Below are 15,924 nucleotides of genomic sequence, written 5' to 3' on the forward strand. Positions count from 1 at the left end.
AAAGTATAACTAAAAGCTGCCATTAAGGAACTTTACCCTCTCCATTTGTCCTGTTTAGCCATATTGGTGAAAGTATAAGTAAAAGAAAATCCCACATTTTTGTGTTTTTCCCAGAAAAGTAATTAAAAGGAGAAATGTTCCCAATGTGGACACTAGGTCTGGTGACCTGGAGGTCCCGAAAAATTCCCTTAATGTTCAGGGATTTCCTCCCACTTCCTGTTCTAGCTATGGGGCAGGAAGTGAAGGGAAATCTCTGCAAGGGTACACAGATCGCGGGAAAAAAATATATATCTGACAGGGGTCATAACTCTCCCTTACTCTATAGAAAATGTTTTGCCTAGAGTTCTACTTTAGCAGGAAAAAAAAAACACACAGAGCTGACAAAAAAGGTACAGGCTTTGTGTATGAGGAGAGAGAGAGAGAAGTGTTTTAGATGGTCTGGAGGACCAAGGTATGAAGCCTGAGCAGTAGTTAACAAAATCTAGGAGGCTGAATACTGTTCTTTTCTGTATTTATGGTGGAAACCCCCCTGTGTGAGAAGAGTTTGTGAATGGTTTTAAATAAAAAGTGGGCATAAGCACTAAAAAGCACATCTGAAGGGAAGTGGACTGGACTCACTGGGGAATTTACTAAAACTGAAGCTTGCAAAATCTGGTGCAGCTCTGCACAGAGACCAGGTTTTAATGTCAAAGCTTAAAAGTGATTGTAAAGGCTTGTTCAAAAAAAACAAAACAGAACAAAAAACACACGTGTTATACTTGCCTCTTCTGTGCAGCTGGATTTGCACAGAGCAGCTCAGATCCTCCTCTTCTTGGATCCCTCTTCTGTTTTCCTGCCCCCTCCTCCTATTGAGTGCCTTTCAGCCAGCAGCTTGCTACAGGGGACACCCAAACCAAGTCAGAGCTCTGTGTATCCATTCAGACATGAAGCCCTGACTTGGCCCTCCTTTCCCCTGACAGGTTTCGATTGAGAGCCGAGAGAGACAATGTCACCACGGCTCAAGCCCTGTACACACGGGGCCAGAATCTCATCAGGAAAAAAAAATAGTTTTTCCTGATGCGATTCTTGGCAAGAGTCTCTTGCCGCCCGAGTGTACAGGAACTCCATTCAAAAGAACCACGAGGCTTTAGTCTCAGCCAATCAGAGGAGTGTCTGGGACAGCTAAAGCACTCATAGACGGTGCTGTAGAGAAGGTAATTAAAGCGGATGTGCCACTAAAACAATATATTAAAAGCTAGCAGCTACAAATACTGCAGCTGCTGACTTTTAATATAAGGACACTTACCTGTCCTGGAGTCCAGCGGTGATCGCAGCAGAGGATGAGCCGATCGCTCGTCACCCTGCTGCTCCCCCCTCCATCCACGGTGAGGGAACCAGGAAGTGAAGCGCTGCGGCTTCACTGCCCGGTTCCCTACGGCGCATGCGCGAGTCGCGCTGCGCCCGCCGATTGGCTCACACGCTGTGTGCTGGGAGCCGAGTGTTCCCAGCACACAACGGGCGACAGACGGGATGTGACGGAATGCCCGTCTTTCGCCCGTAGCGTGTGGCCGGAAGTGGGTGCAAATACCTGTCTTTAGACAGGTGTCTGCACCCCCCTCCCCCCTGAAAGGTGTCAAATGTGACACCGGAGGGGGGGAGGGTTCCGATCAGCGGGACTCCACTTTAGGGTGGAGGACCGCTTTAATTAGGGGGGTGCTGGGGTGGCTGCTACACACAGAAGTTTTTTTATGCATCAAGATATAAAAAAAAAAAAAAAAACACCACACACACACCAAACACCCCTTCTGCATTTACAACTCCTTTATTTCAACAACCTGAAGTTAGAAGCCAATTGGCTACCATGCACAGCGACACCAGATTCTGAGTGCTACAATTTTGTTAAATCTCCCTCACCGTTATGCACTACCTTCGAGTTAAACAACCCCCATGTTGTCACAATAGATATATACTAAAAATATATGAAAATATTTACTCCCCAGATTAATCCATGGGTCACAACAATGATGTTGGATGATATTTTCATCCACTGTGCATACATCAAAGGCTCACATAAGTAAATACAGTGTCTTTTGAATTTTTTGCAATTGCAAACATGTAAAAAAGTCACCAACGTCCCAACTTGTGCCTTCATCAACTTGTCTTAATCTGATCTTAAAAAGTTGCACTAGCATATGCATGTATGCCATCCCCCCTCCCCCTCTTCATGTATTTCAATGTTGCATCACAAAGGGAATAAGGCTCTCCCAACGTAAAATACAGGCATTCCCCAGGTTACAAAACATCCAACTTACAAAATGGAGGGAGACACAGGAGTGAATTTCCTCTCACTTCCTGTTAAGAGAGATCATGGGACTCCATTGAAGCTTTAAAACCAAATTCTTGTTTCCACAACAACCCAACATTTTCAAAACCCAACTGTCATAGGGACAGAAGGCGAGGTGAAATCTTCTGAACAGGGGCACAGACAGCAAAACATAACAGGGGTGGCAACTCTTCCCTATGCTAGCCAAAATAACGTAAAATAGTTATTATTTTGGCTGGAGCTACACTTAGAATACATGGCACTAAAACAGAATGACTGTTCCCCTTCTTACTGACCTCATAACAACTTTGATTTGGCCAAAAGAGTTGAATCCACCCAAGAGAAAATTTGTTGCCAATAGTCTCATGGGACAGTACAGCTCACTCTTGCAAATAAGGAAGAGAGTGTTTGGGATTATGACAGATAGGGTAAAGGCACAAACCAACTCCATCATAAAATACTAAGAAAGAAGGTTTGTGTTTATGACATAGACGGCACAATAACATGGAAGGAAGGCACATACAGACACCGCCAATGATGGCTTATGTCAAGGAAATTGTTGGACAAAGATTTCTAAACTGTCCAGTAACTTCACCCCCCCCCCCCCATGAAGTCTTGGTTGGTGGTGGCTGCCATGTTCACTGTGTCTACGGATTCACTATAGATACCTCAGCAAATGTCATCTCATGTCTTTTTGTTCACAATTTAAAGCATCCAGCTATTTATCTGGCAAAAAAAAAAGAAGTCTTGAGTTTAAAACCGATCCTTGTAAATTACCATGACATAAAACCATCACCGGAATGACTGCTTCCATTCTTGCTGACCTTATAACAACTTTGATTTGGCCAAAAGATTTTTTATCTACCCAAGAGAAATATGGGACAGTACTAATGTCTGTAGAGTACAGCTCACTCTCACAAAATACTAAGGTAGAATATTTGTGTTTTTGACATAGGTAGGCATCTACAGACACCTCCAATACAAACTTATCTCAGGGTACTTCGTACTGGGAGCAGACATGCTGATTTGAGGCTCCGACATGATTCCAACTATGGACTGGATTTTGTATTGTGTCAGTTGAAGGTTTCAGTTTTTATTTTTTTTAGGTTCACCATCTTAGCTTATGCACATTTTCAAAAAGAGGTCAGCAGTAGTATTACTAATCCCTCTCGCTAGGGGTTTACTTTAATTTAAAATGCAAACAAAATAGTCGGCATATCATTAACAAGAAGATTAGGACTATTTGAGATTTGTCTTTTTATCCTGTTCTTTGCACATTAAATAGGTCATAGTAGGAATTCTCATTGGAGGCTCTGTGGTCACACACGTTAAATATTATATATTTTTAAATTTAGCTGCCATGGTCATATTACAATTATAGGGGAATTTTACAGAAGATCTGCTTCTGAAGGCACACTGAGCAATACATTTAAAATTTGTATATTCACAAGAAGCATGCCATATATATTGAGAATGTTCTTACAACTATTAACCATTTATAACCAGGCATTTTTTTTATTAAATCGTAATAGGATAGGTGAAATAAATAAAAGAGTAGCCTTATTTTCATCACACACCTTTAATATGTTTATGTGTTGATGTGTATATCGCAAACATGAATGCATTTGACTTATTGAGCCATTTTCAAAGTTTGACCCTGAAAAGGCCTGTGTGTGTGTATTGCTCACTGCTTGTGTAGCATAGGGAAATGTCCATTCCCTATTCACTTCTCTACCAGTGATGCAGCGGAAAGTTAGTAAACCTTTTTAAAAGTAGGGAGAATTACCCACTTGGAAAGCTGTCCCATGAATCTTATCTCAGTGACAATGACTACCAGAGAGGGCAAATCTTCCCAATTGGGACACAGAAAGCAGATGAGATTGGCAAAGGGTCTAGTCCTTCCCCACTCTATCCAAAACGAAAGAGTTTTTTTTCCTAGGAGATGCACCAACAGTGTTACCACTGTATAGTATAAAATTGTCTTTGCATATAATTATAATGAAGTCTATTGTTCTCTTACATCTCTTTATCCCCTATGTCCCACCAAACAGAATAGAGAAATGATACACTTACAGTGGTGATCAGGGGTGTTGGTATAAAACAAAAGGTGTGAAGGGGGATTTGCCCCCTATACAATTTTGTATTTACTATGCTGGAGGCATGAGTAAACCTTCTTCCACACAAAAGGCAATGTAAATATAAATGATCACCACAACAAAAGGATAAAGTTTACACAGTTAAAATTCTACAGTGTCAATTTCTCTTGTTTTACTCAAACATTATAATCCGCTTTAATATAGATAGCTCTCACAACTATCAATGTATAGAATAATTTATAGAATTTCTCTTGTTACACCAGTAGAATTCTAGGGTTAGCACTTTTTCATGTAGTCCTGGGATTTAGTTACTATCAAAAGACTGCATCCTCAATTCACAAAGCCAACATACAGAAGAAAAAAAAAAAAAAAAAAAGTGACAACCAATTTCAGAGAAGTCCAATAAGATTAAAACAATTATATTCATGTGGCTAAAGTAAAGCTCCTGATGCTTGGGTTTAAGATTAATTCCAGGTGTGGCTTTGCAAAGTTAAATACACATTGGTTCAGCTTGGCAATCAGCGGCAACCCTGTAAAAGTGGAGAATCCCTGTAAGTCACCACTACTACAAGGATTGGTCACCGTCTCACCCACCCATCACTCTTTATAATAAATACAGTGGAACCTTGGCTTACGAGCATAATCCGTTCCAGGAGAATGTTGTAATCCAAAGCACACACACATATCAAAGCGAGTTTCCCCATAGAAGTCAATGGAAACGAAAATGATAGCATGCAATACCGCATGTGGCCAGAGGTGGGGGGGAGCCGGAGAGACTCAGAGACAGCTCAGCTGCGCTCAGAAACGGAGTATTTCCGAGTGGCTCAAAACGGTTTTGAGTGTCACCGGTGCCCACGCACCTCTGGCCAAATGCGGTTCTTCACACCACAGAGGCTTGAATCGTTCTCATTTTGTGAGACATTCACAAACAGAGTTAGGTTTAAAAAAAAAAAAAAAAATGTTTGTATTGCGACACGTTCGTTAACCGCATTCGGAGGTTCCACTGTATCTTGAAATATGAAATCTCTGCAAAATGACTGTTTTCAACTCCCCTCCAGAGATGGCATAATATGGTCTACTTATTCTTTATTCCAATACATAAAATTACTAAACCATAAACATCTTAAAATCCAGGCAAACTTTTTTTTTTCCTATAAAAAAAAAAAAAAAATTATATTTATATCAAACATAGCTAGTAGATATATTATCAAATACATTATTTTCCAATTTTTATAAGACAATTAGAAAAGTAAATCATTATTTTGCAAACTGAATCTTCTCTACTCCAGCCCATTTCCCAACGTTTTCAACTCAAACTAACCATTTAAATAATTAAAATCATTTTTTTTAAATAATTTTCAGGCCTCAAACAGTTTTACATCTTCAGCACAAGGTACATTAGCATGATGAGCAAGGTATAGATACAATCATAAAAAAAAAAAAAAAAAAAAAATCTATATAACCATAACATTAAAGATATTTTTTTTATTATTAGAAAGGGAAGGAAGACAGTGAAAAAATGTCATGTCCCTCTTCAGTTGGGGGGGGGGGGGGGGGGGCAGTGGATAAATGCCCCCTTAAATTGGTGATCAATGCAAAAGTGCTCCCAGCATCAATGGTCAGTGTAGAAGAGCCCATCTTGCATTGGTGGTCATCAGAGAGTGGTCCCTTACAATTATGGTCACTAATACAAGTCACCCCTCATAATTGTGGTCAGTTAAAAGAATAATGCCCTTTACTTTTGACATTGAATGTAATGGGCTTATGTACTGATCACTAAAGTTCCCCCCACCCCCTGACATTAACTGTAGAATCATATAGGACATGGGTGAAATAATGTCCAATACATTAGTTGATACTCAATGAGCCTCTGAACAATATAATTCAAAAGGAACCCAGGCTACTTCTTTAGTAAATGCCTTTTGAAATGTATTAAGCCTATAACAATACAGAAGGAAACAAGCCTAGCCTTGTGAAGCACAATGACAAACAATAATAAATAACCCCTACATATGTAAATTATGCCACCCAGGACCTCCATTTACATTAACAGAGCATATGAGAAACAAATTCCACAAACCTAAGAACATACACAATTCCATACAGATAATGTGGCCGATTTACTAAAGTTGAGAAACACAATAGATTGTGTGCATATTCACATCAATTATCCAATAATGCACAGATGAAATAAGTAAACATAAAATCAACTTTTAATACAAAAATACTACGCATGTGAAAAATAATAAAAAAATATTGGAAAAATAAATAAAAAGTACAAATAAAAAATCCAGAAAAGTAATCAGTCATATGGAGCATAATGGTCAAATGGCAAACTCTGTGATTCAACTGAATAAGATGCATCCAATCCCTTCACAAAATAAAAATAATAGTGTGTACCAGGCTTTAAAGACCACAAAACATTCCTTTAAAGTAGAACTATAGGCAAAACTTGTTTTCTAATTTTTTTTAGCCATCTGTTTTTAATCAGGGAGATTTCCCTTCACTTCCTGTCCCATAACCAAACAGGAAGGGTCTTGAAATCTCTGCAATTTAAAAGAAATTCCCTGGGGACCCCCAGATCTAGTGTCCCCATTGGAAAAATTTCCCCTCCATGACTTTTCTGGGGACAACCCAAAATTTGTGATTTTTTTTTACTTTCAATAATAATGGTAAACAGGACAAATAGAGAGGGTGAATCTCCTTAACCACTTGACAACCGCCCCATAGCCAAAGTACGGCTACAGGGCAGTTGCTTAACTCTGGAATCACGCTCCAGAGGACCTGGCGCATCACGGTAAATCGCCGCCGATAGCGGCGGTTTACCACTTGATCGCTCCGTCCAATGATAAAGCGATCACTTGTAAACAAACCGGCGTCATGTGATGACGCCAGTTCTGGGAGAGATTGGAGGCAGCAGCAGTGCTGTGGGCTGGATCTGTGACTGCATTTGCAGTCACAGATCCATCCATCCCTGCCCAATACTCACAATACCCTGCAATACTCTGCCCCATACTATGCAATCCCCACAATTAGGGTTGTCCAGATACCGATACCAGTATCGGGACAGATACCGAGTATTTGCGGGAGTACTCGTACTCGCGCAAATACCCCCGATACCTAAATAGAATACTTCCCCCCCCCCTTTCCCCCCCTTCCGCTCCTGCCGCATCATGCCGCTGCATCGAGGGACATGGCTAGAGGGACATTTCTGCATATGTGAGGGACATGGCTAGAGGGACATTGCTGCATATGTGAGGGACATTGCTGCATATGTGAGGGACATGGCTGCATATGTGAGGGACATGGCTAGAGGGACATTGCTGCATATGTGAGGGACATGGCTGCATATGTGAGGGACATGGCTAGAGGGACATGGCTGCATATGTGAGGGACATGGCTGCATATGTGAGGGACATGGCTAGAGGGACATGGCTGCATATGTGAGGGACATGGCTGCATATGTGAGGGACATGGCTAGAGGGACATTGCTGCATATGTGAGGGACATGGCTTGAGGGACATGGCTGCATATGTGAGGGACATGGCTAGAGGGACATGGCTGCATATGTGGGGGACATGACTGCATATGGGGGGGGGACATGGCTGCATTTGGGGACACATTTAAAAAAAGTATCGGTATTCGGTATCGGCGACTACTTGAAAAAAGGTATCGGTACTTGTACTCGGTCCTAAAAAAGTGGTATCGGGACAACCCTACCCACAATATGCCCCCCCCCTCATGCTTCTACCGACTCAATGCTACGATCAAATCCAGGATTGTTTTTTTTTTCAGGCTTCCCAGCCTAGAGGTGAGATGTGGGGTCTTTTTGACCCCATATCTCACTGTAAAGAGGACCCGTCATGCCATATTCCTATTACAAGGGATGTTTACATCAACATTTTTATTTTTTTGCGGAAAAACGTGTCAAACTAAAATAACGTAAAGTAAAGTAAACAATAAAAAATATATATTTTTTAAAGCGCCCCTCTCCCCGTGTGCGCGCATGCAGACGCGAACGCACACGTATGAAAACGGTGTTCAAGCCACACATGTGAGGTATCGCTGCGAACGTTAAGAGTGAGAGCAATAATTTTGGCCCTAGACCTCCTCCAACTAAAAACATATAACCAGTAAAAATATTTAAAGCGTCGCCTATTTTTAAGTAGCGAAGTTTGGCGCCATTCCACGAGCGTGTGCAATTTTGAAGGGTGACATTTTGGGTATTTACTCAGCGTTACTTCATCTTTCACATTATGCAAAAACATTGGGCTAACTTTACTGATTTTTTTTTTTTATTTTTTTTTTTTAAGCACAAAAGTTTTTTTTTTGTAAAAAAACACGTTAGAAAAAATTGCTGCGCAAATACAGTGCAAGATAAAAAGTTGCAATGACCGCCATTGTATTCTCTAAGGTCTTTACTAAAAAAAAAACATTATAATGTTTTGGGGTTCTATGTAATTTTCTAGCAAATAAATGATGATTTTTAAATATAGGAGAGAAATGTCAGAATTGGCCTGGGTGCTCCAGAACGCCTGAAGGTGCTCCCTGCATGTTGGGCCTCTGCATGTGGCCACGCTGTGTAAAAGTCTCACACATGTGGTATCGCCATACTCGGGAGGAATAGCAGAATGTGTTTTGGGGTGTAATTTGTGGTATGCATATGCTGTGTGCGAGAAAAAAAACTGCTAATATGAAAATTCTGTGAAAGAAAAAAAAAAAATCTTGAGTTTGCAAAGAACTGTGGAAAAAAATTACAAACTTTAAAAAAAACTCACAATTCCTCTTTCTAAATACCTTGGAATGTCTTCTTTCCAAAAAGGGCTCATTTGGGGGGTATTTGTACTTTTCTGGCATGTTAGGGTCTCAAGAAATGAGATAGGCCGTCAGTACTTCAGGTGTGATACATTTTCAGATATTGGCACCATAGCTTGTGAACTCTAACTTTCACAAAGACCAAATAATATACACCAATTTGTACTTATTTTTACCAAAGATATGTAGCAGTATAAATTTTGGCCAAAATTTATGAAAAGATTCTAATTTGCTAAATTTTATAAACAGAAACAAAGAAAATTATTTATTTTTTTTTACCGAATTTTCAGTCTTTTTTCTCTTATAGCGCAAAAAACAAAACAAAAAAAAAACAATGGTGATTAAATACCACCAAAAGAAAGCTCTGTGTGAAAAAAAGGATGAAAATTTAATTTGGGTACAATGTTGTATGACTGAGTAATTGTCATTCAAATTGTGAGAGCACCAAAAGCTGAAAATTGGTCTGGTTATTAAGGGGGTTTAAGTGCCCAGTGGTCAAGTGGTTAATAGGTGCACAGACAGCAATAAAAACTGACAAGTGCTCCAATTTCTCTACACTGTCCAAAACTGGGAAAAAAAAAAAAAATTTTTTGCCTTTAGTTATACTTTAAGCCTAGTTGACACGATGAGCTTATCATACGAATGTCATCCATATTTTTATTTTGTATGCTAGTAGCCATATCGAAAACGAATAGGTTACTAAAGTACAAAAATTCTCATACGAAAGAACAATTCGGAAGTGATGTAATGCATTTGTATTGCATTTTCAGATGAAAACTGTTCTGATGAAAATGAAAAATCTTACGATCTGGTATCGTAGGAGAAATATTTGTGTTTGTCCCTTTGGAAATTTTTGTACGGAAACTGTGCATTAACGATCAGATTATCATACGATCGCGTTGAAAGCAGTATTTTTTTGTACAATATTCTGATGTGTGTACGGGTCTTTACCAACACCAGTAGCTTTTGTCTTGCAAATACAATTATAGTATCACCAGGCAAATGTTAATGAGGGAAGGCAATTTTTTCAACGCAGGTTCCGTCCTATTGTCTTCCCTTCACAGATTTAGAATATCAATGAACTTGTCTTGACTGTGTCTGATGGAGAGGCGAGACAAAGAGTAGCTGAAACCTTCTAAAGAATACATCTAATTGTCCAATTTGTTAAACAGAGCTTATCTTTTCAGCCAATCAGAGGCCACCACATTTTAATCAATGGGAATGAAATAAAAAGGAGGCGAGAGAGAGAGCTCAGTTCATTACAAGAACTGCCGGTCAAGAGCACAAGGAGCTTTTAGGAGGATTCCAATACTACATTATACCAGGTAGGTACACTTTGTTTTTATGATTGCATATGCAAAATTAAGATGGGGTTCTTCTCTATACACTGACAAGGGAAATTTGAGGGTGGACTTTATATCTGTGGTATTTTTTCCTGGTGGGTTTAAAATGTGAAGGTCAACTTTGTATTTTTTCTTTAATCAGTTAGTGGACTGCCAAGCAGGAAATTTTTTGTATATTTATATATATATATATATATATATATATATATATATATATATATATATATATACACACACACACATACACACACACACACACACCTTGAGTTTTTTTTACAATCTAGTGCATCAACATTCATCTTTCAATTTCTAGGTGTGATTTACTGTACACACACATTTTTTTAATTATTATTATTATTTTTTTTATTTACACACGTCTCAGTACTAGTGTTGCTCACGAATATTCGTATTGCGAATATTCGGCTCGAATATGGCATATTCGAGTATTCGCGGTGAATATTCGCTATTCCGAATATTCGCATTTTTTCAATTTTATTTTTAAAACAGATCACATCCTATCGACGTCTAAAAGCATTGCTGGTATGATTAGAGACCCTGGGCCGAGTAGCTTAGCTGAGGCGATCCTTTTATGTTGCCGAATATAAAAAAAAAAAAAAAAAAAAATATTGCGAAATTTCGCTAATGCGAATGCGAAAATGATTGCGAATTTTCGATAACTGTGGTAGGAGAACTCTGATTGTCTCTGATGCAAAAGGGGGGGGCTTTGTGTATGTTTCTGTTATGAATATTTGTATGTTTGATATTATTTTTTTTTGTAAGAAGGAAAAAATTGCGCATACCTTAAAAAAAAAAAGGGGAGAATACAGCAGCAACTCAAAAATGTTATACAACATAAATTAATACAAGACAGAAAATGGAGTCGCTCTACAAGAATAAAAAATATGTCTAGTGACAAGACATGTGGGCAAATTATAAAATAAGCAAGCGCAAATAACTTGTGAAATACACAGTGAAACAAATATATAAAGAAATATAGTCCCAATAATAGAAAAATAATCTTTCATAAAAATGTCTGATATGTGAAGTGAAAAAAAGTCCAAAGCATGCAGCATGAACGTGTTCAATCTTCAAGGTGTTTGATTGACAAACGGCTGTGACAGATGGATAGGGTAAAGAATCACCACCAATGCAAAACACTTTATTTTCTATTGTAAAATATCACGAATATTCTGAGCCAGAGTGCTCCTTCCGCATTTGCCGAATATTCGCAATTATTTTGTATTGTAAAATATCACGAATATTCTGAGCCAATCAGAGTGCTCCTTCCGCATTTGCCGAATATTCACAATTATTTTGTATTGTAAAATATCACGAATATTCTGAGCCAGAGTGCTCCTTCCGAAATTTCGCCATCAATATCGCATTCGCATTTTGCGAAATTTCGATACAATATCACGAATATTCTGAGCCAGAGTGCTCCTTCCGCTGTTGTCGAAATTTCGCAATTATTTTCGCATTAGCGAAATTTCGCAAAAATTTCATTTCGATAAAATATCACGAATATTCGAATTTAGCGAATATTTCTCGAATATTCGGCAATATATTCGTGATATATCGCGAAATCAAATATGGCGTATTCTGCTCAACACTACTCAGTACCAGAGCCTGTCCAATATCAAACTACAGTATACAAATTGAAGTCACAATCATAGGTCCAATGGGACAACTAAATGAAAGAATGACATGTTTGTTGCCCTGCTTTGACACTACATTGCTTTTGAGCTTGTTACACAATACTGAAGAAAATACAGCGAGTGATATTTACAGCATTTTTACATTCTGCTACTCTGCTCTATGAATCACCAGTTGGCAGCAATTTTTTTGAAACTATACCCTTGATGGAGTTTGCTACACATTTTTGAACTTTTTAAAAGGTATTTTGCAATGTTGTACATATGTTCTGCTACTATATTACTGATCTTTTTTTTTATATACCGTACATAATTTCAAGGGATGTCTGTTGCATATACTGTATGTTGTATTCCTATAGTTTTGACAAGTCTCTTTTACATCATTGATTGCAACAAGACCTGGCCTGCTACGTTCAACAAGTTCTATCTACATGCTATATGGATTTTAGATGCACTCGGAGTTGTTTGCTGGACATACAAATACATTTATAGGATAAAAAAAAAATAATATAGTATGTAAAAAGTTAGAGATAAGGGAATGTGGAAGAATTATTTTGGTTCGTCTACGAAAGGCCTGTACCAAGAGCCACCCGTCCTGAGTCCCTGGTCCTAAATAAAAAAAAATAAAAAAAAAAGTTGCTGTAATTGGCGGTGTAACTGCAGTGTTAACTGAGGTTTGGCTTGCATTTGTTAGTGTATCCAAAACTGTTCCTCCTACACTGACAATGGTGCTGTCCAAAGGTGCCCCCTTGTGCTAATTTTCCAAAGTGGGGGGCACTCTAATACAGGAGGTGTTTTACTAGCCAGATTACCAGGTGAAAAAGTCTTAAAAAAAGAAAGCGAATGAAACCACCACATCGAAGGATTGGTAAGCTGCAATATGTTAAAACTTTTGGTTTTGGGTTTAGTGCAACTTTAAGACTCCACTCTTAAATACAAACCTGTCTTCAACCATTTAAAAAAGGTAAATGTCCTGTGTGTCTGAACACAGTCCTTTCACATCTACAGTTGTGGCCAAAAGTTGAGAATGACACAAATATTAGTTTTCACAAAGTTTGCTGCTAAACTGCTTTTAGATCTTTGTTTCAGTTGTTTCTGTGATGTAGTGAAATAGAATTACACGCACTTCATACGTTTCAAAGGCTTTTATCGACAATTACATGACATTTATGCAAAGAGTCAGTATTTGCAGTGTTGGCCCTTCTTTTTCAGGACCTCTGCAATTCGACTGGGCATGCTCTCAATCAACTTCTGGGCCAATTCCTGACTGATAGCAACCCATTCTTTCATAAATCACTTCTTGGAGTTTGTCAGAATTAGTGGGTTTTTGTTTGTCCACCCGCCTCTTGAGGATTGATCACAAGTTCTCAATGGGATTAAGATCTGGGGAGTTTCCAGGCCATGGATCCAAAATGTCAAAGTTTTGGTCCCCCAACCACTTAGTCATCACTTTTGCCTTATGGCACGGTGCTGGAAAATGCATTGTTCTTCACCAAACTGTTGTTGGAAGAAGTTGCTGTTGTAGGGTGTTTTGGTACCATTCTTTATTCATGGCTGTGTTTTTGGGCAAAATTGTGAGAGCCCACTCCCTTGGATGAGAAGCAACCCCACACATGAATGGTCTCAGGATGCTTTACTGTTGGCATGACACAGGACTGATGGTAGCGCTCACCTTTTCTTCTCCGGACAAGCCTTTTTCCTGATGCCCCAAACAATCGGAAAGAGGCTTCATCGGAGAATATGACTTTGCCCCAGTCCTCAGCAGTCCATTCACCATATTTTCTGCAGAACAGCAATCTGTCCCTGATGTTTTTTTTGGAGAGAAGTGGCTTCTTTGCTGCCCTTCTTGACACCAGGCCATCTTCCTAAAGTCTTCGCCTCACTGTGCGTGCAGATGCGCTCACACCTGCCTGCTGCCATTCCTGAGCAAGCTCTGCACTGGTGGCACTCCGATCCCGCAGCTGAATCCTCTTTAGGAGACGGTCTTGGCGCTTGCTGGACTTTCTTGGGCACCCTGAAGCCTTCTTCACAAATGCAGTGGAATTTTTTTTTTATTGGATTACGTTAATTTTCATGGCAAAGAGGAACTTTGCAATTAATTGCAATTAGTCTGATCACTCTTCATAACATTCTGGAGTATATGCAATTTCCCATCTCAAAAACTGAGGCAGCAGACTTTGTGAAAAATTAGTATTTGTGTCATTCTCAAAACTTTTGGCCATGGCTGTAGAACTATAGTGTGTTTTTAAATCCTTGGGCTGATTACAGTTTTTATTACAGGTATTTATTTTATCTGTTTAAATTTCTATTTTAGAAGACTTGAAGCGGAGAAGGTCTTCATCAGCACACAATGAGTCTGGGAAATGACAAGCCATATCTGTGCTCTCACTGCAAGAAAACTTTCCTTTGTAAGGCACATCTTACAATTCACCAGCGGGTTCATACTGGAGAGAAACCGTTTTCATGTTCTGAATGTGAAAAATGCTTTAGTGTTATATCACATCTCAATAATCATAAGAGGATTCACACAGGAGAGAAGCCTTTCAGATGTTCAGAATGTGACAAATGCTTCACAGAAAAGGGTCATCTAATTAACCACCAAAGGATTCACACAGGAGTGAAGCCATTTCAGTGTTCAGAATGTGATAAATGCTTCTCACAGAAGGCACATCTTACGCAACACCAGATAACTCATACAGGAGAGAAACCATTTAGATGTACAGAATGTGACAAGTACTTTTCAATGAAGAAACTTCTTGAGCGACACCAGAAAAGCCACACAGGAGAGAAGCAGTTTAAATGCTCAGAATGCAACACGTGTTTCATGCGGAAGGCACAGTTTATCCTGCACCAGATGACTCACACAGGAGAGAAACCTTTCGAATGTTCAGAATGTGAAAAATGCTTCATAGAAAAGAGAAGTCTTACTCAACACCAAAGGATTCACACAGGAGAGAAGCCATATGCATGCCTGGAATGTGGCAAGTGCTTCTCTTATAAAATAAGTTTTGTTCAACATCAGAAAACTCACACAGGAGAGAAGCCATATTATAGATGTTCAGAATGTGACAAATGCTTCTCACTAAAGACAAATCTTACCCGACACCAGAGGATTCACATTGAAGAGAAGCAGTTTATATGAAGTGGAATGTATTAGGTAGAATTTAACGTGGCATAAGTTTCCCTTACTTCAACTGACTTGTTTGGGCCTTCTCTGCCTGCTTCTGACAGCGTATCTGAGTCAAAGTTCTCCTGCCCCCCCCCCCCCCTTACCTTTTCTCTGATAAAGGATATTTTCCCCAGTGGGGCTTTGGACAGCAATATAAATGTGATCAAAAAATTGTTTGTCGAATAAAACATATTTATTTGAGGGTTGTCAAATGTCACAGTTAAATTACAATGAATAAAACATGTAAAACGGTCTGACCAGATAATATCCTGCATAATCCAATATTGCCATACATGCAAAATGTAAAACAAGATTGCATAGCATATGTATGTATCCCGAATTGAATCTTTGCCCTTACTTTTTATCTTTTCTTCTCTAGACTTTGACTTTCCCTTACTCCTCTTACTTTCTTTCTGGCTCTTCTTTTTTATCATTCTTATGCCCTGTACACACAATAGGATTTTCCATAAAAAAAAAAAAAAAATATTTGAATGTGAGCTTTTGGTCGGATATTCCGACCGTGTGTATGCTCAATCCAACATTTTCT

The 15,924-nt window shown here is 39.0% G+C and overlaps 1 protein-coding gene across 3 annotated transcripts in view; it reads left to right on the top strand.

Moving 5' to 3' along the window:
- The window catches only part of LOC120933409 (gastrula zinc finger protein XlCGF71.1-like), a 41,994-nt gene extending 26,364 nt beyond the window's left edge, over positions 1 to 15,630 (top strand). For 2 of the 3 annotated variants that reach the window (XM_040346621.1, XM_040346622.1), the window contains exons 2-3: positions 10,401 to 10,538; positions 14,523 to 15,630. In XM_040346621.1, the coding sequence (XP_040202555.1) occupies positions 14,559 to 15,350 (792 nt within the window). In that variant the 5' untranslated portion in view covers positions 10,401 to 10,538; positions 14,523 to 14,558 and the 3' untranslated portion in view covers positions 15,351 to 15,630. The remainder of the gene's footprint in view (positions 1 to 10,400; positions 10,539 to 14,522) is intronic. The other variant, XM_040346623.1, reaches the window with a different exon arrangement.
- Positions 15,631 to 15,924: the final 294 nt, after the last annotated feature.

The sequence above is a fragment of the Rana temporaria genome, chromosome 3 (genome assembly GCF_905171775.1).
Source record: "Rana temporaria chromosome 3, aRanTem1.1, whole genome shotgun sequence".
Classification (NCBI taxonomy): domain Eukaryota; kingdom Metazoa; phylum Chordata; class Amphibia; order Anura; family Ranidae; genus Rana; species Rana temporaria.